General features: G+C 37.5%; 1 protein-coding gene across 1 annotated transcript; it reads left to right on the forward strand.

Annotated features, from left to right (window-relative positions):
• Positions 1 to 612: 612 nt before the first annotated feature.
• On the forward strand, positions 613 to 3,892 carry LOC149786887 (uncharacterized). Its single transcript, XM_089978283.1, has 2 exons — positions 613 to 715; positions 1,283 to 3,892. The coding sequence occupies exon 2, from the start codon at positions 1,289 to 1,291 to the stop codon at positions 3,221 to 3,223; it is 1,935 nt and encodes a 644-aa protein (XP_089834409.1). The 5' UTR covers positions 613 to 715; positions 1,283 to 1,288; the 3' UTR covers positions 3,224 to 3,892.
• Positions 3,893 to 22,855: the final 18,963 nt, after the last annotated feature.

Here is a 22,855-nt window from a genome sequence, read left to right on the forward strand (position 1 = left end):
TGTTGAGATTACCACGTTTTTGTCAAACTGTGTTGTTTACAGGAAAATAACTTACCAGAGGAAGAAAATGAGATTATATCATGCCAGGGTGTCTGTTTATGAAACAAGATCGGGGTGGGGTCTGCCATGACTGACCGTTCTCGTTATCACTTCTTTTCAAGATTTATATTCATTGTGACCGGCCCACTTTCTCGCTGTATGAGACTTACACACTTAATCAGATCCTTATTTCCAGGTTATCTAGTGACCTATTTCTCGGTCAACATGCTGGGTCCTACTTCTTGATAGCGGACAATTCTACATTTTACCAGTGTCTATGTATTTTCATCACTTTTACACTCGTGAGTTAATATTCTTGACACTAGTTTATTGAAAAAGCGAGGTTAGATAGCGATTAATACACTGGAGTCTGTATTTCCCCATAAAATTAGCACACATACAAAATTAAAGCTAATTTTCACCATTTTGTCTTGACTTTTTTGAAAACTGTTTGGCATACTTTTAAATGGTATCGATTTCAACTACATATCAGGCGTATTATTGATTAGTTATTCATAAAGTAGGCGGAGCATTTTCAAGTAGCAATAAGTACTCTATCCGCATGTACAGCCAACTTAATCGAGAGGAAAATACCGACAAATTCACTGTCGTGAGAGAGGAACTACTCTCTTGTTACGTAGTGACCAGGAGACCTTCATATTCTAATAAATACACAGTAAGTATATATTCAATGATTTCTATCTCTAAGTTGCCTCATTTTCAACTCAAAACACGGATATTAATCTTCCATACTTAAATTAACTGCCCGTCAATCGTTAGTAAACCTATAAGCTAGATTATATCTACGCCATGTCGTCCGCTAAAAAGTCTCATAATTGGATAACAGGTCGTGGACGGACAAAATGAAATAAACATACTTTTTAATCCCCCTTCCACATCTTGATTTGATAGCGTTCACACAGTTCAACAAATCGTTGTGCAAAAGGTATTTTGAAGCATACGTTTCAACTGCGTGAATGATGAGGCCCTCTTTCAGCAGATATTTTCTAATTTAGGGACAAGAAGGCTCTTGTATTACGGTGTTTTGATAACTCAGTGAGCATAATATATATTTAATAACCGATAACTTCTATGATATTTAATTTTATGTTAATAAGCATATGATTATTTCTTTCTTAGAAAAACATGAAAAATATGAAGATCCGACGATGTGTACAATAATGAAAATAACAATCAACATTGTAGTATTTATTATTCATATGTTACTGCATTTTTTTCATAGGCAAGCATGGCAGCGAAGCTTGTACCTCGAGCGAAACACATATCAACTCTATTTGAGGAATCCGACACTGATGAAGATGAACTGATACATGGCCTCTCTCGTGATGAAATAAAATCACTTTTTGAGGGAATGGATACACGACAATTACAGAATGCTGAAAATCCACATAAAAATGAAGCGGAAAATGTGGTAGAAGATTTCAAGAAGAAGATTGAGGAATTAAAGGATTGCGACAAAAGGAGCTGTGCAAATTGTTCGAAGGAGAAAAGAGTAGAAGATATGAGTTATTTGCAAAGAGGACAGCACATAGCTGTTAATGGGGATCTTTTCAAGATTTACTTTAAACCTATGGACAAGCAGGTCTCGATTTATAAGCATCATGCTATTATAAAAGAAGTTACCAAAAGGTCAAGACATACAGCAGAAGTCGTTTGCATTCATTTTTCTAAGGACAAACAGGACGAAGAGGTCAAAGTATTAGAAGAAAACCTTACATTTGATTTAGAAAAAGACGAACTTTATGTGACTGAATATCAACATCCGAGGTATACCCCTGATGTCATCGTTCAAAGGGCCGAATCAATACTACAACAAAGTAAGGATGCGAAACGTTTCAAAGATTACAGCATCCTTATGAAAAATTGCGAGCACTTTGCTACATGGTGTGTCGTTGGAAAGGAGGAGAGTTTCCAAGCTCGTAACTTTCTAAACGATTCTATAAGTGCTGTGACCAACCTGTTTGGAACAGGGAGCAAAATAGCAAGACTAATTTTACAAGTACTGTATAATTCTACTGATGAAATAGCATCAGTGCTTACCGCTGCTACCGCAGTTCCTTTGGCAGTTTTGGGTGGATTTTCTGCCGTCTACCTTATCTACTGCATTATCAGAACTGTTTACCTTATCAAGCAGTACCATACTGATAAAGAAATCTGCAAGTCTTGCTTGAAAGGGAACCTACTCGATCTCTGGCTACAGTTTGGAGCTTTTGGTGTGACATCTGTTGTTTCGTTCGTTATTGGTTATTTTGCTCTTCCACTGCTTGCACCTGGGATTGGGATACCTATTGCTGTCGTAATGGGTTTGCTTAGTACGGCACTGATTTTGGCTGTCCCGAAGATCCGAAAAGCGCTGCAGTCTCCATTTCAATGTGACACAAAAGATATTATCACTTTATCAGAACTGAAACCTGGTGACGCTGTCTCACTGACTTATTATGGTTTGAAGCATTTGATCCTTGTTACAGAAGTTAACTTTGAAACTGATCCCAAGCAAGGCATCTTACGTGGTATCCATTACTCACTACCTGGATTGTTCAGCCGAATGGTCATTGCTGAAGAGGATTTCCAGGTTGATCTTACAAAATCGAAGGTTATGATCTTACAGCTGGAAGGGCTCAATACCTTCTCCCCGGAACTGGTTATAGATCGAGCAAGAAAACGAGTAGGAGAGAGGAAGTGGTGTATATCTTCCAACAGTTCAGACCATTTGTGCTACTGGGCAATGATACAGTCGGAGCACAGTTCTACAGTCAGAGAGTGGTCAACCGATGAAGAGACTGGAAATTTTTCTTCTCTCATTCCAAGTTCCCTTTCTATAGGAGAAGCTGATGTGCACCTTATTGATGAGATCAACCTAGGGGATGTAGTCGAGTATGGGTCTGATAAAGGAATCGTCGTTGCTCTCGAGGACTTGAGGGAAGGACGACTATTTTATATCGACATGGTCGTGCATAAAGGGCTTTTCAAACCTTATGGCAGGCGCGTGTCACACAAGATCGATCTAAATATGGACAACCTTGTCGTTCACAAGTATCATCCAGCTCGCTGTGTCAGCAGAGAAGAACGAGTACAAAAGGCTCTTGACAGGATAAACAAACCCAGCGACCTTCGGACGCAGTCAGGCTTTATTGAAGATATTCTGAAACACCAGAGCGGCTAGTGACACTTTCTAAGCTACCATACCTTTCATTATGAAGTGTTTGCAATTGTTCAGATTGTTAGGACCATTTTGTATTTCTTTTTTAAAATCTGCAAATATTATATTTCCTAATTATCGGAAGTATAACATTTCCAGATTACAACCATAACATCGTAGCACTGGAATGCGCGTTTCGAAAAAGTCACTAATGTATGAAGCTCGGCGTTGAATGCTATAATTTTTCGTATTAAACAGAAGAATACAAAACAACTTTGCAATGCACTGCAATAAGCCATGTTTACAAACGAATGCTTCTGATATGTTCAATGCACCGATACAAATCAACTCAATTTTAGCATGCTAATTTGTGTAAGCCTTAATAGCCTAACGTTAAAACGTCTTTGAGTTAAAAAAATTGATTATTTGGTTCTTAAAACTGATGTAATGAACATTCAATGGACTTGATAAAAATATGAGTCGAAGTTTGAGATAAATACGTGCTCAAGTTGAGACGCACATGTATAAACGAGAGGTAAAGTGAGTGTACTTAACGCAAGTAACGCACCTCCAATAAAAAAATATATATACAAAGTTTGATAGCACAGGAGCAACACCCATACGTTATAGAGTAGTTTTATTTCGCTATGCTTTGATTTGACGCTATATCTAGTTGTAAATAAAATTTAACGCAAAAGAAAAGAAAAGTGTCGATATTATACTTTAATAGCACCATCGTATATTCAGATGCATGCAACGCCATTGAATGACTTTTCTCAATACAAATAGCATATCTCCAGTCCTCACACTAATCTATTAATGCTGAACGCCAAGCGCGGCAGCTGTTAGTACCATTTTTATAAGTCTTTGTTATGACTCGGCTAGGGTTCGAACCCACGAACTTTCGCATTCGAGGCGGACGCTCTAACTACTAGGCCACCGGAGCGGTCCTTTTCTTTGGTAGCTAGAGTCTCAAATTAAGAAAATAAAAGCTATCTATCTCTGTCTGTCTGTCTGTCTGTCTCTCTCTCTCTCTCTCTCTCTCTTGTCTAATTTCATCAGTCGCGAGTCATCCGTTCCCGAAGAAGGCTTTGTGGGTAAGTATATTCGTAGCGATTGGACTGTACGTCATTTCGGACTCAAATTAAGAAATTACAAGGTCACTTTCAACGCATGTTCCCTGAAGTCAGCTGTTTGAAGAGGACTTAATATGTTTCTGTATAATTTGCACACGAATCAGCTACCAATTCATTACACTTCATCAAATTGTAAAATAGCTGGCATAAATTCAAGTTACAGAAATCAGTGCAAATTATGATTGTCCAATTGGAAACATTATTCCGAACTTTCAAATTCCTTTATTTTACAGATAGTTCACGGGGTACCCGACTGAACTTTACATTACAATTCATATCTTTTGAACATTTTTCAAAATGCAATTTTAATATATATTATGATATTATGATGTTATTTCCAACCAGCTCAGTCTGTAGAGTGATTATAATGTTGGAAAGGGGTACCGAGATCAACACCCGATAAGGATACACAGGTTGAAAAAAGAACATAATTTTTTTTAATTTGTTGCAATGTGATCAGACGGTGTCAACCAGCTATCGGAGTCAGAAAATCAAATATAACAAAGCCCCGATACAGGTGAACCAGTTTGGTAAACTTACAGCAATATATAATGGACTCAAACTTTAAATCGGACAATCGTTTGGTGGTGATGGTCTCATTTAGTTAACTAATGGCACTGGTAGCATCGTCGGATATGACAATAAGTTATACAAATTCAGTTTGTTACCATTTGTTACATGCGTGTTCAGAGCTGAAGGAACTGACAGGGGTACTTTTTGAACTACTTTAATTTAATTTAATTCACATACAGTAATAATCTACTTGGCCACCTAGACTCTAATTTCCTTGCCCACTAAGACTCTTATCACCTCGGCCACTCAAACTGAGATCTCCTTGGCCACTCAGACTCTAATCTCCTTGGCCAATCAGACTCTAATTTCATTGGCCACTCAGACTCTAATCTCCTTAGCCACTCAGACTATAATCTCCTTGGCCACTCATACTCTAATCTCCTTGGCCACTCAGATTCTAATCGCCTTGGCCACGCAGATTCTAATCTGCTTAGCCACTCAGACTCTGATCTCATTTGGGGGCGCTCACCAGTTATTATGTACTTTTGAGAGAGTGACGTATGTAAGGTGAAGTTGTTTGAATTTCAAATATGCACAATGGAGAGAATGGTAGCATACATCTATGCTACATTAATGTAATGTGGATGATATTTCTTTGGATATTGTACTTTTGGAAATTGTATATGATTTAAACACACAGTTAACTAAAATGAATGCTTCCTTGTGTTTGAAAATAAGCCTGAATTAGTCTAAAGTACACTATCCATAGCAGCTATTAAAATAAGGAAAAAGAATTTTGCCAGACTAGACAATACCAGCTTCTGATAGTGCAATGAATGAATTACCAAATATATAAAATGTCAAAAAAGTTATCGGCTCTTTCTTATACAATTTACCTCTGAAGTTCAGGAGGTGAAAATGACGAAGTGGAGCTAGCACTTTTTTGAAAGGTGCACATCTGGACTAAGGCCAAGCTGTATACTCTATAACCCATATTACACCCATCAATCATACACCAAAATAAAGGGAATTAAAGATTCTTTGAATTATACCTAAGATATGCAGGTCTTTTTTAAATAGCCAGTATAACCAGTGAGGAAAGCCGGGGAAAGTCTTTTTCTTTAAAATCCTAACCTATGCAAAATATGAAACTGTAGAGCGCCACCTTAGCCACTCAAACTCAAATCTCTATGGCCACTCTGACTATAGTTTCCTTGGCCACTCAGACACAAATCTCCTTGGCCACTCAGACTCTAATCTCCTAGGCCAATAAGGTTCTAATCTCCTTATCCACCCAGACTCTAATATCCTTGGCCACTCAGACTCTAATTTCCTTGACCACTCAGACTCTAATCTCCTTAGCCACTCAGACTCTAATATCCTTTGTCACTCAGACTCTAATCTAGTACAAACAGCTGCCTCGTTAGGCGCAAAACATTAAGCCATCCAGACTCTAATCTTCATCGCCATTCAGACTCTAATCTGCTTGGCCACTCAGATTCTAATCAGCTCAGCCACTCAGACTCTCATCTCCTTGGCCACTTAGACTCTAATACTCTAATATCCTTGGTCACTCAGAATCTAATCTGGTACAAACAGCTGCCTCGTTAGGCACACACTATTTAGAGTTTAGTGTTAGGACTGGTTGGACTGGTGTCAGGATAACGTGACTGGGCGGGACATCATGCTACATGTCTGCGGCGTGATTCCTCAGTGCTAACGTCACTATAAACTGCCACACTGCAGACATCGTAGTGATATGACTGAAAAATTGTTAAAGCTACGTTAAAATCCAAATTACAAACACCCACTTTCAATATGTGTTACATCAAATCGTAGTACAAGTTTGTCCTGCGTCTGACTGGTTGGTCTTATTACCAATCTGAAAGGTTTAAATCTATCAACATTTGTTATCGGTCTCGCTATATGCTATAGGTTAAGTCGCTAAGGTATCTTCTGATTTGTGAAACCCGTCTGCCATATTGACACAGATGATGTAGCATCTGATTGTTTTTAACTTGATACTTTAATTTTTCAAGCGTTTGGTCAATCGTTCTGTTTCATGAAACTGTTCCTTAGAACTGAGTAATGGTTCCATCAGCATGAGTTAAAATTGTTGTTTCCTCCTTTTAGTGGTTTATCGCATTAAGAAGATGACAGACAGCCATTGCACGCGGATACGTCTGGTTTAACTTCTCCCTAGTCCGTTTTACGCCACTCCACTTATGATCTCTCATAAGTTTATACTCGCTTGAGATAAAATCGCAGGTCAGAGACATGCACATAACATATATATCAGCTGAAATAAATTTAATAGGTGATTGTGCCTGTTGACTAGTAATATTTCATACTCATCTACATGTAAGAGCCAATCATCCGGTTATTAGAAACAATTTCATTTCCAAGATTAAAGCAGTAGCTAATGCAAACAAAACTTAAGAACATCTGCCATCGGTTCATGTAGCAGAGGTGCGATGACTGCATCAAAACTGACCTCCTCATCCTTATGTCAAAGCGCTGGGAGAAAAACTCAAGGAAATACACTTCTCCGACCTTCCACTAGAAGTTCTGACAAGTGAATTAATTATCAAGGTGGAGAGAAAATATGGAGTAAAAATTGTAAAGAATCAAATGGCAACATACTGTGCTTTCCCCACTGTATACACTGGGGTGAGAATCCTCAGTGTGACAGAGGAGGACGCAAAGAAAAGTGCACCTTTCTTTTACTATATGGGATTTATGATTAAATCATGGTACAAAGCACACCAGTATCACGGGAAGTGTCGTAGATGCGGGGCGACGGGACATTTAACAAGGGATTGTCAACATCAGACAGCCCATAAGATGTATGCGGAAGCAGTGCAAACGTTAGATACTGCTACCGTAAAGGCACTAAAAACAGTGCCGGGTCCACTAGAGGGCCAGGTCACTAGAAAACCAAATCATGCAATATCAAAAACACAAGCTACAACCTCAGAAACACAGGTCGAGATAAATAATAATAATAATAATAATAATAATAATAAAAATAAAAATAATGATGACTTTGTATAGCGCCTAATCTTTAGAAGCTCTAAGCGCTTTACAACATTAGACAACACCTATAACATAATAAACATATAATAATATTATTACAAAAACAAACACCATGAAATTAGAAAAACATTAAAAAATGAAAAAATATTTCAGGTAGGAAACATTATTAGGTCTTTAAGTTTGTTCTTGCAGTCGAAATAAGTGAGTTTTGAAAGCCCTCTTGAATGTGATCACTGTGTCTTTATGTCTAAGTTCAGTGGGCAATTCATTCCACGTTGCTGGGCCCAGGTATGCAAAAGAACGCTGTCCATATGACTTGGTTTTCATAGTGGGAATAATGAGTATACGATTTTTAGAAGAGGAGTGTAAGTATCTTGCTGGTGTCTACGCATGGGTGAGGTCGGATAGGTATGTTGGACTAAAGTCCGACAGTGAAAGGTAGCACAGAGAACAAATTTTGTGTTTGATTCTAGATCGAATGGATGCCAGTGTAGGGTACAGAGCAGCGGGGAGGTGTGCTCTGATCGTGGTACTCTAAGTATGATCCAAGCAGCTGTGTTTTGAACTTTTTGAAGTTTCTGGAGTAGATATTGAAATGAACCAGACAGAATTGAGTCACAATAGTCCAGTCTTGAAAGTACTAATTAACACACAATTGTTTTAGTGGCATCAACTGAAAGATATTTGCGAATTGAGTTGATGCGTCTTAGCTCAAGATATGCAGCCTTGCATGTGTTCATGACATGTTGGTGCAATGTGAGAGTACTGTCCAGAGTAACACCTAGGTTTCGTATTGATTGTGTGAATTTAATGTTGGCGTTGCTGATATTTATTTTTGAGGTAAAGAATGTGAATGATAAAGTCTTTGTGTTGTGATCAGAATGGCCTCAGCTTTATCATCATTCATCTGCAGCTTTTTACATGTCATCCATGATTTCACATCAGAAATGCACCTCTCTACACCTTGGATGGTAGTATCAACTTCAACTGGGTGGCTAGATTTGTATATTTGGGTGTCATCAGCGTAAAATTGATGAGACATTGGATGATGATCTATGACACTTGAGAGCGACTGAGTGTACAGAATGAAGAGAACAGGTCCAAGAACAAACCCCTCTGGAACACCACTGGGCTGGAGTGTATTCCATTTGCAGATACTATTTGTGTCCTGTTGACCAAGTAGGACTTGAACCACAGTAAGACTGTATCATGAATGCCACATACATACTGGAGACGGTAAAGTAATATAGCATGGTCTATTGTGTCAAATGCTGCAGACAAATCAAGGAGGGTGAGGACTGTAATCTTTCCGCTTTCCAAAGCTGAGAGAATGTCATTTACTACTTTTAAAAGAGTACTTTCAATACTGTGGCAAGGGCGAATTGCAGATTGTACATGGCTAAAAAGACTGTTTGAATTCAGATGAATACAAGCTGGAATAGAACAATCTTTTCGTAGATTATTGATATGAATGAGAGATTAGAAACTGGGCGGTAGTTCTTTAAATCGTTATGGTCTAGTGTTAGTTTCTTCAGCAGAGGCTTTACAATGGCAGTTTTGAAAATGATGGGAATTTCCCAGATGAGAGAGAGGTATTAATAACATCAGTTAGTGAAGGCAATACTGGATCTAAGCACTCAAGCAGCAGTGATGTTGGAATTGGATCAAGTTCACATGACTTTGGTGCACACTTCATCAGGATTGTACGTACGAAATCCATAGAGACAGGTTCAAATGCTGCTAATGGTTGCCGCTCAAATTCTGTATCCCAGTATTGCAGTGACTGTCAAACATTACCACCACGTTGCACAAAAAAAGAAGATAAAATGCGGCCTTTCAGGAGTCACATTGGAAGATCAGCATGTAAAGATGAATACACGATGAGACGCAAAACAACAAACTCTAAAAGTATGCATGACCATGGTAGTTTAGACCAATTTTATGTCATATTAATAATCGAAGAAGAAGAGTGATCATAATAATAATAATAATAATAATAACATGATGATGAAGAGGTAGAGGACCATGTTCAGTTTCAAAAACACAATTAATTTACAATATTTCGCGCGTATATTCCTTTAAATAACTTACAATTAAATGAGACGCAGAAAGAAGCGCAGACTGTGTCACCCTGCATTTGATAAGATTTGAATTATGCCTTGAAGTATGTTAGATCACAATGTGCGGTACCTTGTATTACAACAAGGAGCATGCATAATACGGAGGTGCTGAACAATTTGAATAGGCAAGCATGAATCGAGGGCTGGCACCTCGAACAAGAATAAAGACAAGATGTTCATGAGGGGATGTGATTAAAAACGAACAATATTGATTGATCGTAATAGGGGTGAAACGTTTAAGGGCTTTTTCTTGCTTTTTGTATGTTTGTTTTATGTTGTTTTTGTGTATTTTCTCTAGATTGTATGTTCATTTATTTCGGTTTCTGCTTCTTTTGTTTGGTTCTTTTCCTGTTTTTGGTTTGCTACTGTATAAAATAAACAAGACATTCTCAAGTGGTAGTTCTGTCATATCATCTGGATTGTGGTCTTAACAGTGTTATATTGTATTTATTTATTTATTGTACCATTATATTAACGGCTTAAAGTCTACATTTTATAGGTTCTCTCGTTACTTTCTTTGGCTTTTCTGAATTATATGCAACTTATTTGCATGTTCTTTGATAGGTATATAAGCTGCATATCGCAAGAAATGAAGTCATAGTACAGCACATGGATTCGAACAACACATCATATAAAGAAGCAAGACTAAACATCATTCAAGATCCGAAAATCCCACCCCACCCCAAAAAACACAAATTCAGAAATAAACATTACCAACAATCGAACAAAACAGACCCCCACCCCACCTAACCCCCAAAAAATCACTAGCCAAAATGAGGATAAAGAAACCAGGAAAACTAACCTAAGCAAAACAGCACCACCCAAACCAAACACACACCCTACAATAAAGTCTATTAGGCATTACAATAATAACCAGGCACCCAGATATCAAACAAACCAATTACCCAAATCCACTAGCACACCAGAAGAAAATAATAATCACGCCACCAAATCAAATAGGCACTCTACAAATGTTGTCCTCCGGTTCATTAGTGAATTTGCTATTAGCATTGTACAAAATAGAAAAAATGATCGTGTCCAAATCGACATGACTCATCAAGTGCTAATCAAATTAATCAAATTCTTTCCCAACCAAAATTCGAGATCATAGTAAACCATTAAAAAAATCATAACAATAGTAAATATCAATAATCAATATGTATCCCACTCAACGTAAATGCTTGATACTGTGGCAGTGGAACTGCCGCGGGATCATTAAGAATATCCCAGAGCTAATCCAAAAAATAAACTCCAACAAAGCTAAACCTGACATTGTCTGCTTACAAGAAACCCATCTAACTTAGGCCTTTAAGACCCCCCCCCAAAAAAAAAAAATAAAAAAAAATTCCAGGATACTCAACTGTATACACTTAAACTAGAACAAACGGTAAATTAAAAGGGGGCAATCAACTTATATTACTGACTCACTTCAATAACTTCATAAGTTATCCCAGATCAAAACCAAGACGCACCTGAACAAATAGAAATTCAAACCAGCATGATTAACACTGGCCATCAAACTATAAAACTGCAAAACAAATATGACCCAGGGGGAGATAATCCAATAGCAATCATTCACTATACGAAAATGTCCACTGACAAAGAGGAAAATCTTATCATATGCGGGGCTATTAACGCCCATAACGTAAGATGGGGAGGAATAACGCAAAACCTAAGGGGAAAACTACTTGCAAAATGGACAACCGAATCCAATCTAGTTATCCTTAACAATGGAGCAGGAACAAGATTAGACCCCATCAAAGGTGCACTATCAGCAATCGACATCACCATAGCCACTCCTAAATTGACCCAAATCTCAGAATAGGAAGTTGATAAAAGCAGCAGCATTGGAAGCGATCACTTCCCTATCCTACTCACCCTCAATATATTGACACAAACACACTCAACTAACAACATACCAAGGTGAAGGCGTGACAAAGCCGATTGGGATAAATTTAAAATCGCCCTCTCTACAATAACTATAGCAGATCTGTATAATGATAACATCGATCAATACAATCTAAATGTAATGAACTGAGGCAGCTAAAATAAGTATACCCAGAGCAGGATGACAACAAATTAAACCCACTGTCCCATGGTGGAACGAAGAATGTAAAGTAGCTCAAAGAAACTTTAAAAAAAAGCCCTTAATCGATTTAAACACACAGAGAAGTCCAATGACTTTAGGATTTACAAAAATAGGGAAAAAGAAATGAAAACAATAATCCAAAATGCAAAAGAAAAATTCCTGGCAAGCCTTCTGCTTTAACATAAACTTCAAAACCAACGCAAAACAGGTATGGGACAAGATAAAAGCAATAAAAGGGAAAAGCAAGCAACCAACTGGAAATCTAACCAACAAATAAAAGGCAAACTGCTTGGCATAACACTTTGCAAGCATGAGCAGCAACTCCACCCATACCTAAAAATTCCAAGAGCACCGCCAAAATGTAGAACAAAAGTATCCAAACCTCTTTTCCGACGTAGGACCCAAACAATCTAAATTAAATGAGGACTTCACAATAGCAGAATGGATAGCTGCACTTGCTAAGAAAAAGGAAACCTCACCCGGAGAAAACCAACTTGGCTATGAAATATACAAACACATCCCGGAAAACATAACCGAAATCATACTAGATCTACTTAATAATAGCTGGCGGAAGGGCCAGCTACACAAACGTTGGAGAAAAGCTATCGTCATTCCAAGGCCCAAACCTGGCAAAACCCCAAATGACATCAGTGCATATAGACCCATATCACTAACTGATAACATAAGCAAAATAATGGAAACAATGATCAAATACAGACTAAAATACTATCTAGAAAGCAAACAGTACATTGCAGAAACATAAAACGGCTTTCGCAACAAAAGATCCACCCTGGACCAATTGTTCAGACTCGAAGCAAGCATCAAGCTAGCATTTAATGCAAAACGCAAATGCAATAGACATCTAATCGCAGTATTTCTCGATCTAGAAAAAGCATTCGATTTGGTCTGGATAAAAGGTCTTATTGTGAAACTTAATCTATACGAAATAACCTGCCGCATACATAACTGGATAGCAGGCTTCCTAACAGATCGGAAGATACTGACAAAAGTAGGGTATCTATATACATACATACATACATACATACATACATACATATATATATATATATATATATATATATATATATATATATATATATATATATATATATATATATATATATATATATATATATATATATATATGCACATATATATATTCATATATATATATATATATATATATATATATATATATATATATATATATATATATATATATATATATATATATATATATATATATATATAACCGAGAAAACGGAACGCCACAAGGTAGCGTGCTTAGTCCCACTTTATTCAACATCATGGTAAACGACCTTGACACTATAAATAACAAAAAATAAGGCAGATCTATCCACATTTGCTGACGACAGTTGGATCTGGAAACCAGGCAATCCAAACAGCAAAACAGTCATAGGGAAATGCAAGATAGTCTTAACCAGATAGGTCGGTGGGCAGATAAATGGGGTTTGAAAATATCCAATACTAAAACAGAAGCCATTATGTTCTCGCCACACAATAGAAATACCATAGAATACCCTAAACTGCACATACTATGGAAAATAATAAAATTTGTCAAAATAGCCAAACTCCTAGGAATGTACCTTGACGAAAAGCTAACATGGAAACACCACATTAAAGAGCTCACCCAAAAATGTAAAGCTGATCTAAGTCTATTAAGAAACCTCAAAGGAACTACATGGGAGGCCAACCAAAGAACAATTTTAGCACTATATAAAGCACTTATAAGAGCAAACATAATTACGGATGCCAAGTATATGCATCAGCTAACCAAACAGCACTTAATAAACTAGATTCCATACAACACAAGGCACTAATAATTTACACTGGAGCGCTAAACTCAACCTCCCTAGAAGAGCTCCAAATACTGACAGGAGAACTACTACTGCACCTAAGAAGAAACGAAAGCATATTAAGATATGCCGCACAAGTTTCGATCCACAAAACAATCCACCCCAACAGGAAAATTATCCAACAGCAGCAGGTAGGGCGAACAAGCTCTAATTGGTTCACCTATATTTCGCCACAATACGACTTCCTGGGGATAGCAAAAATCGTTAAAAAAATGCGATATTCGGCGTAAAACAACTCCGTCGATGACAAATTGGCTTACGCTGAATCGCTGGTATTTTTTTTTCTTCGATGCAACTTAAGAAAAAATGCGCGATTGTCAGTGACGCGTTGAGAGCGTCGCTCTCTCTGCTGCTATGAATTAAAATTATTGTTATAACAAATAATGGCCAATATTGGATTAGCTCGAGAGCGGCTAGAAGCAATTAAAAAATATATACCGTTAAGAGATGCTGTCAAAGAAAAACTTCCAGCAAGACAAGAAGCGCAAGTTGAATTTGCAGAAGGTGCAGAACATTTATTTAAACCCATTACAAAAGATACTAGTAAAATTGTGAGGGGTATCGTAGGGGATATCGAGGCTGGCAAAGAGAATATTCTTCAATTATCAAAAAAAGACCGCAGAGGCTACGGCGGCGTCGCAAGATGTTATAAAAACCCTGCCGACCCAAATTGCTGAAGCTGTAGAGACTGCTAATCAAACACGCGCCGAAATCGATGATGTTAAAAATATTGTCGATAAACTACCTAAACCAGAAATAAAAACAATATATTTTACTCAGGAAGGTTACGAGGAAATATCAAAGGATCCTGTTAGGTTTGCGGCGACGAGATATCAACCAAAAAGTCAGTTACTGAAACCACAATTTCGTAATACTCCAGAACACGAGTGGAACGCAAGAGTATTTCGTGAGTCTAAAGGTATTTCACGGATCGGTAAAGAATATAAGGAGGAATATGATGATTTTATTCGTCAAGTTAATCGACTAAAGAGGGCTGAAACACTGCCAGCGGGGAAACTTCGGTCACGGAGACGAAAAGCATTGCCCGACTCGGATGAAAAATCCGGTGATGGGTTTTCAGTAAGTGGTTTTATTTCCTGTCCTAACAGTGTTCTTTCTGACGTAGAACGACTGGAGATTCTCATAGGAGGTAAACGAGCTGGAAATAATTCTCCGGAAATCATTAATGAAGCGGTTGATATCTGTCAACGATTATTTCAAGGCGGTATCATTGAGGTTGATATTTACCGAGAATTTATTGATAAGCTTGTTGACGATTACAGCGATTAGATAGATAATAATTAGATAAGATGATCATACATGACTCTCATCACATGCCCCAACGAGTTAGGGTGGTAAATTCGCGATATCCTGTCTACAGTGCGTATTACGGAGATGGACATGGAAATGTTATTCAAGGATTGTTTACATGAATAGCTCCAAAGGCAGGGCCAATTGCAAAACAGTTATCGGCAAAAGATATTGATATTATTCGCGAAAAAGCTCCTGGCGCGATCAGTGATGTTGCTGGTAAGGCGTTTTCGTGAATCAAAGACAGAATAATGCAATTGTTACGACGGCGAAAAATGGTTCAGCAGCAACCAGTAAAATTACAAACCACAGAGGCTATGCCTGCGGATGTAAGTAAAGTAATAAATCAGGCTGTAAATCAAAAACTAGCAGCGCTGATAAATCAACAGGTTGGTGTGCCTTTCTCCAAAGAAACAGAAAAAAATATAACTTCGAGTTTAATAGCAGGAAGTGGTCTTCTTTTAGACGATGATTTAAATCAACACAATTACAATAAGATGTTTCAACGTGTATCCAACGTAGCATTCGATATGGATAAACCAGTTAGAAAAGATGAATCCTAGCGCGATGATCAATAATATTCCTATGATGCAAAAACACCTAACGCGCAGGGGAGAATTGAATTTCAAGTTTATGATACAAGTAGATATTTTCTGCCCTGTGAAGCTTATATTGAAGTCGTAGGTAAAATCGTAAAAGCGAATGATGCTGGATATGGACTAGGTGATCGTATTGGTTTTGTTAATAACGGCATAATGGCGCTATTTAGCAGAGCCACATACTCGATTGATGGAAAAGATATTGAATCGTGTTTGGAAAACGTCGACGTTGTCACGACGATACTTGGTCTTGCAAGATATTCCGATGATTATACAAAATCGGCTGGTCCAACGATGATGTTTGCAAAAGACACATCTAATCATCCAGAACACAGAAATGTAAGGATGAATGCGGCTGTGGATGCAGTTGCATCAATGAATGAAGATTTCAACTTGGGTTTTGCCGTGCGTCGAATGATGTTAAACGACAATGAAGAATTTTCATGCGGGATTCCACTATCTCATATTTTTGGATTTTGTAGAGATGTCCGAAAGGTTATATTTGGTGCTAAGCATACAGTAGTACTCGTCAGAAAAAAACTCTGACAATGATGCAATATGGCGAGCTGATGGAGTTGATCCTGGTAAGGTAGTGTTATGAAAACTATCTCTGTGGATGCTACAATGACTCCATCGGTCACTGAAGAACAACGGCTACTTTCTTTTATGAATCAGGGTGGAAAATCAATATTGTCATGGCTTACAATGACAACAGATAGCACTTCTGTTAACGCTCCTGGGTTGTTTACGTGGCAAATAGGATCACAACAGGGGGTGTCAGCGCCACGACATATATTTATCGCGTTTCAGGCAAATCATATAATAAATAACCAAGATGAAAGTCCAATGACATTTGACCAATTTGGGGTTTCTGGGGTTTCTTTAAGAGTAAACGGATATCAAGAGCCCGCTGAAGATATAAATCTGGATTTTGAACACAATGATGTTGTGCGTGCATATTATCGATTGATGTCTTATGATGGGCGTGATCAAAACGTTGACACTGGGTTGCAAATATCTCAGCGTGATTTTACAACGTTGTGTCCGATCTATTACTTTTCGTTGGAGCATTTGGATTTATTCAGAAAATCTGTCGTTGATATAACCGTTCGGGCTCGAGTATTAGTAAAAGTAGTTGGTCCACCGGAAGTTCCTGGAGGCGCTAGAGCAATTGCTGTTATACTCAGCGACAAGACAATGTTACTTGAAGATGTTGGTGGCCGAATGAGAGTCGTTGATGCACCAGTAGAAAACATGTAGACAATTAGATCAATCGCGATTATTATAAAATGTCATATAGTCACGCTAATGTTACTTTGACTTCTGGTCAGGTAAAGAAATTACAATCAAAGAACGCGGGTGTGTGTGGGGCAACGATAACACTAAAAAATGATCAAATCGCTAATGGTGGCCCAAATAAGTTATCGTTGACTAAACCCCAACTAAAACATTTCAATAAAGCAAAACAAGCAAAAACCGGAGTTCAACTTGATTTCGCTCCAAAAGCTATCAAGGATATGGTTGAATATTTCCACTCCTCGCAGCAATACCAGCGCTGATAGCTGCTGCTGCCCCAGCGGTCTCAAAAGCAGCCGCGTTAGGAGCTGGTGGGACAGCTGTTGGAATGGCATTAAAGAAAGCAACTAGAAAAGGATATAAAAAAGGAGCGGGTCTAAGACTTCCAGGAACTCCACCTTCATGGTACCTGACATCGGTTTAAACACCGATGTCAAATTTTGATTTGCTTGATGCTTCTAAACAATTTAAAATAAAAAATTTCAGAGGTGTTTTTATGCGAGATCAGTTACCGAGACAACCGAATAATCCAGAAACTGGAATTATTAATCTCGATAACAGCGAACGCCCTGGAACTCATTGGGTTGCTTACGAGATCGATCCACGTGGAACTATCTATTTCGATTCGTATGGGTTAGCACCGCCAGTTGAATTCCTCAAGTACGCACGAAGTACTCCAATTCCCATTCCAGTCTGGTATTCAACGCTACCAACACAAACGCTAACTGATCCACCAATAGGTGGCCGTGAAGTAATTAATGTTCTTGACGCGATATCAAAATCAACCAAACCTCCTCACAAAGTCGTGCACGAGTATACCGCGGGCCGATTTAACGTTTTAAACAATCCTTAAAGAATAATGGCAGATATTTACGGAAGATCTCTCATCGAAGCAAAGATTAAAAAACGCGGTCATGTAGATTTATCAAAATATGCGACCAAAGATGAAATCTACAATCTTTTATCGTTATCCAGGATAGACCCAGATGAGGTTGTTGTTTTTCAAGACCGACATGGCAAGCTAAAAACCAGCAATATCAAATTGAATGACATAGTTCTCAGGGTTCTTGGAGCTGTTCCGGACAACATTCCTGTGTTTACTGACAGCGGAAAAATCAGGGATTCAAGTATATCGTTTACAACCATCAGAGACGAGATGAAAAAAGTTGTAGCGAATCGCTTAAAAAATACCGGTGACACAATGACAGGTGAACTCAGCATGAACGGAAACAAGATAACAGTGTTAAGAAATCCAACATCTCTGGAAGATGCCTCAAACAAATAATATGTTGACGCGCATTTCGCAACCCTAGAAGCGTTATTATCAAATCGTTTAAAAAAAACACTGGTGACACAATGACAGGTGAACTCAACATGAACAGGAACAAAATAGTAGTGTAACAACTCCAAAATTTGACAACGACCCCGCAAACAAATTATACGTCGACACCGTAAACAGTAAATTATCCAGGCTGCGGGCCGAGTATCACATTTACGTAAACGCGTTTTCAAGGCTTCGTAGAAACTTTCAAAAAATTAATGAAACCGCAGAAGAATTCTTCGGCGCTCCGCACACCGTTGACATAAATCTTTCTGATATCAAAACCAACATTGACACGATCAAACAAACACAACAAGATATCGTAAGTGGGATTCCTGAGATCGATAACAAAACCAGTTTGATTAAAATTCCACTTGGAGTTACCCACGGGCATTTTACCAACGTAGTGTACACGGTATCATCTGGGTTCGCAACATGGTCTAAACAAAATAATACTATCAAATACACCGCAACAGCCACTGGCGTGTACAGGTTTTCTGTGTTCAGTGCTGCAAAATTTGAGATTTTCACAACAGATCCCTGGCGACATTCCACCGACAGGTTTTCCGGGGTTGTGACTGTAATAATAAATAGCGGAACCGAAGAAGAGTTTATACTGGAAGCAGCCGATAAGACATTAAACGCAACATCTTATTGGTGTTTGGAATTTGTAGCTGTAACACCTCAATTGGTTACTGCGTAAGATAATAAATGACCCTGACAGCATCAACAACAACATTAGATGCGCAACAATATAGATATGATCAAGTGCGCGAATGGCAATCAGAGTTAAAAACCCTCATCGACAAATACAACCTAAAAGTAAAAAAATATAAACGACGAGCAGTCATCCTGGATGCGTTAGTATATTCAGTATTGCGTTAGTTGCATCCACCGGAGTAGTATTATCAGCACTAACACCAGTAACAATCGCAGTAACAATATGCGTCTCTTCATCAACTGCCATCGCAGGGATTTTTAATATAATCGCGAAAAAAATATCATCATGCACGAGCACAAAATTGCACGATTATATCAAACAACTAAACACAGCAACAGCCGCATACTCAAAATTATCGTCGCTAATATCATCAAGCATCGACGACGAAACAATATCAGATTCCGAATTCGCGCTAATGGTTAAGATATGCGAAGACTGCACCCGCCATTTTAAAACAACAAAGATAGATACTGACGGAATTACTTCAACAGATAGTCGAAAATACAAACCCTCAAAGAACTTCGATGATAACCGTAATTTCGACTAACCCTGAATTTAGCATTAATTTTCCAACTGCAATTCCCGTAAAAGAAATCGCACTAGCACAATTATGAGTATATCACAGTTGGCCCAATATCAGATCAAAATCATTTGGCGGATTACCAGCGAATAATTCGTTTGTGTTTGCCAAAAATAACCGACCAGATAATAAAGGATATAAGGACATGTTAAATGAATTACGGCAGAGTTTTCAAGAACATATTTTTGATTAATCGTTAAAAACCTCAGTTATCAAACGCATAGAAATATTAAATCAAATTGCACATGACATGGAATTGTTTAACCTACGACTTATTCAAAGTGTATTAAATGCCAAAGATGGTTCTGTCAGAGTAGGGTTTGCAAATAGGTATAAAATACACGTAGATGATATTTCAACATTTAAATTTCCAGGGTATATTCCACCAAACGAACTCAATAAGTCAGTCAATGATGTCATTGATGAATATTTTCCCGACATACTCGCACAGTACAAAAAAACACTGCCACCAGCAACTATTCTCCGGCACAACAATGACTCGGAAGGAAAAGGTCGACATGTATCCCCGGAAATCGTAAATATAACCCCTGTGGTCGCGGTCAGTCTTGTGTGTGATGTAATCGATGGCAGCTACAGCACGGACACGACAGTATCAAATCAAGCCCAGCAAGGATTTGTTCTTTATTCATTCACCTCGAAAGATATACCACCTGGATATCTGATTGTGCAAGAACCGATCAATCCGGTTTATTTAAGGTGTTATAATCCACTGTTATCCAGAATAAATTTCAAACTAACAGACCAATCTGGCCACCTTCTGGATTTAAGACATAAAACGCTACATATTAATCTACTTGTGAAATCCTAAGGATTTCTATCCTAAAAATCTCATTCAAAAATAATCCTGACAGTCAGCGTGGATATTTCTTTTACTGTTTCTCAGAATAAGAAATTTATTTTTCCTGACAGACCCTGATTTCTAATTAATCAAACGAGTATTATATAATGTACCAGCACGTGAAGGTTTTTATACACGACAAGCAAGCACTTGAAAACTACATCAAAGAGGTGTTTATGCAGTCCCCGGTCAGCACAGTTGATTTGGTTATTGAAGTATTCGGTAATGAAGACTTTTTATTAACGCAGGGACAGTTAGATGAACTGCGGCAAAAACGTATTTGTGTGATCACATGTGACAGAGATCACATTTTAAATTACGCGCATTCCTGCATTAAATTTGATCGACTTAAGGAAATATTATTTAACTCATCAGATGCAGGTCAGATTGATACAAATGACAATAACTCATCAGATGCAGGTCAGATTGATTGATGTAGGTAAAAGAAATCAGATTGATGCAGGTCAGATTGATTGATGTAGGTAGAAAAAAATCAGATTGATGCAGGTCAGATTGATTGATGTAGGTAGAAAAAAATCAGATAGATGCAGGTAAAAAAATTTTTTTTACTGTCAGTGCAACTAGACTGACATTCTACTTTTAATTTCATTTCCCAGTAATCACCTTGATGGAATCTTTGATTTTATCAAGGGATCTAACTCTCGATCGCTTCACGATCTGATATAATTTTTTTCAACTGTCTTGCACGAGTATGAATTACCTTCCTGGCTTCGTATTCTTCAGATAATGCCGATCTAATTTTTTCGATTGCACGGCAGAGAGGGACAAATTCATCCAGTTGCTGTTCTTCTATTGTAACTAGGGATTTTCTTTATAAATTTATACTGAGCAGGTAAAATATACCGACCTTCCAATTTAGCCTCATATAGTGTTTCATAATCAGACATGATATTTTTAGGATTTAATTCATCAGATATATTAATTTCGTTTTCTTCTAATTTTGTAATAGCAACAATTACATCATTGATATTTTCGTAATTCATTATTTATATAATTATATATTTAAAAGGAAAAAAACCAAAAGATAAACAGTAGCTATGATGAAATCACCTTGATGAAATCAAGAGGAGGTAATTCCATCATTGACTTTTACACAATCGCTGTGGAGTTATCTCCGTTATCTGTATCTAACACCAATTGAATATAAGAGAACGAAATCCAGGCATTATGCGAGCATGAAAAAGTCGATTTGGTTATATTTTCTGCAACATATCGTACCGCATCGGTGTTAATATCGAAATGTTTGCCAGCCGCGCCCATTGACTGAAAAACTATCTCTTCGCCGGCCTCTCTATTGAAAGATTTAACTGCCCTAGGCTCTCTCTTCCCCCCCCCCCAGCACACCCACGTGCAACATTTTGGCGTTGTGTAATAGCTTGCAGGTTAGACAATTTATTATTGAGTTTATTTCCGTCAATATGATCGATCACAAAACCATCTTTGATTTCTCCAGAGAAACACTCGTACACGAAACGATGACAGAGATATTTTTTCTTCCCGGCACCAAACATTGAATAACCAGTATTATTAACAATACCAACTTTTTTCAGCCTACAATGCCTAACTATTCCATCACGAGACGCTTCATAATACTTGATGACAGGGTGTCGGACAAATTCTTGATTCATTATACAATAATAATGTCATTTGTCTAATGTATAATTTGTCTGAAACCTAGTTATATAATCGCGCTCACATTTCAGCGCATCATTGTTATTTTTGTTGTTGTTATAATATCGCTTAAGTTCACGATATTTTTTCCACCCGCAACTTGCGCATAACTGTGTTTTACCCCTGACTCCAATACCACGTTGCAGACACGGTATTGGTCCCAAATTCTCCCTTCGAATGCTTTGGTAATGTTCCCCGCAGAATTCTTTTCTGCAGGATTTGTTACAAGGAGTTACAGATCCCACTTTAAACCACCTGCACTGATTGGTTTGAGGCATTATATATATATATATATATATATATATATATATATATATATATATATATATATATATATATATATATATATATATATATATATATATATATATATATATATATATATATATATATATATATATATATATATATATATATATATATATATATATATATATATATATATATAATTTCTTATTTAAATGTTTGTCTTAAATATAATATGGAGGAGATTGAGAGATTATCTG

Source organism: Sinohyriopsis cumingii, chromosome 12, assembly GCF_028554795.1.
Source record: "Sinohyriopsis cumingii isolate HCF-2022 chromosome 12, ASM2855479v2, whole genome shotgun sequence".
NCBI lineage: Eukaryota > Metazoa > Mollusca > Bivalvia > Unionida > Unionidae > Sinohyriopsis > Sinohyriopsis cumingii.